This window comes from Corvus kubaryi, unplaced genomic scaffold (assembly GCF_017639235.1).
Source record: "Corvus kubaryi isolate FWS band 111438036 unplaced genomic scaffold, C.kubaryi_AGA036_p1.0 66, whole genome shotgun sequence".
NCBI lineage: Eukaryota > Metazoa > Chordata > Aves > Passeriformes > Corvidae > Corvus > Corvus kubaryi.
Genome location: NW_024582054.1, coordinates 3,748,555 through 3,749,834, shown reverse-complemented (window position 1 = coordinate 3,749,834; position 1,280 = coordinate 3,748,555). Strand labels below are relative to the sequence as shown.

At 69.9% G+C, this 1,280-nt stretch overlaps 1 protein-coding gene across 1 annotated transcript in view; it reads right to left on the bottom strand.

The window, feature by feature from the left end:
• Positions 1–568, bottom strand: part of ZFP36L1 (ZFP36 ring finger protein like 1) — a 3,766-nt gene extending 3,198 nt beyond the window's left edge. Inside the window, exon 1 of the mRNA XM_042047679.1 lies at positions 333–568. Coding sequence (XP_041903613.1) covers positions 333–389 — 57 coding nt within the window. The 5' untranslated portion in view covers positions 390–568. The remainder of the gene's footprint in view (positions 1–332) is intronic.
• Positions 569–1,280: the final 712 nt, after the last annotated feature.

The following is a 1,280-nucleotide window of genomic DNA, read 5'->3' as shown; positions in this document are numbered from 1 at the left end:
GTTGTAGCGCGGCGGCCCCGGGGGCACGGGAAGGATCCGGCCGCCCCGCTCGGCGCCGCGGCTGAGCCCGCCGGGAGCACGGGGCGGCTCCCCCACCCTCCCTCCTCCAGAGCGGCCGAGGCGGGAAGCGCGGGCGGGAGAGAGCCCTGCGCCCCGAAACGGAGTGGCCGCGCTCGGTCCCCGCCCTACGCTCTCCGGTCCCAGCGCCGAACTTGCTCACGATCAGAAAGCGATGGGGGGGGGGGGGGGGAAGGGGTGGAAGCCCGAACACGAACCCCAAGGAAGCCGAAAAGCCCCGAAGTTGGCGGCGCAACTCCCGCCAGCGCTCTTACCTTGCATAAAACTTCGCTCAAGTCGAAGATGGTGGGCGACACCAGGGCTGTGGACATCTTCGGCGAGCGAGGGGGGGAGCGAGTGGGGCAGCGGCACTCGGACACGAGGAGTCACGGGTGGGTAAGGCACAGCCTCCAGCGCCCCTGCTCGCAGCCTCCCCCCGCCGCCGATGCCGCCACCACCACCAGCCCGCCCGGCCGCCGCGCCCGCTCGCCGCTTCCAGCGGGTTCGGGAAAAGCTCAACTCTTATAAAGTTTCTGACTTACCCCGGGAGGAGGAGCCGGCGGCGAAAAAGGGGAGGAGGAAGAGGGCAGGGTGATTGACACCGCGACTAAATCACCCGGGCAGGCAGGCCCAGAAAAACTTTCGGGAGGAAGGGGGGGGGGAGGGGGAAGGGGAAAGAACGCAAAGCGGCGGGCGGGTGGGCGGTCGGTCGGGTGGCGGTGCCGGGCCCGCCCCGCCCTGCGCCGGAGGGGGGCGGTTGTGCGGCCGCACCGAGCAACTCTGCGCGCGTGTCCGTTTGTGCGCGCGTGCCCCCACGTTGTGCGCGTGTGTCCGCGTGCGTCCGCGCGTTTAACGCGGGACGCGCGCGAGCGCCCCTCCGGCTGCGCGCGCGGCCGTCCCGTCCCGTTCCGCGCGGGGGGAGCGGCGGCCGCGCGCCCAACGGCCGTGCTGGGCGGCGGCTCCGCGCTCCGCCGGACTTTTTCCCGCGGAAACCCAGCGGGGGTCGGCCCGCTTGGATTTAAACTGACCGGACCCAGCTTCGGCGCGGCCGCTCGCCCGGCGTCTGTGCGCCCTGGAGGGCTTTGTGCTGATCACCCCCCGCCGCCCCCCTCCCCTCCCTCGGAACTTTACTCCTTTTTTTCAAAATTTTACTGAAACCTGGCAGGCTCTGCAAGGGGAAATAGCTCACATCCCCAGTAATTTAAGTTGTTAAAATACGTGTC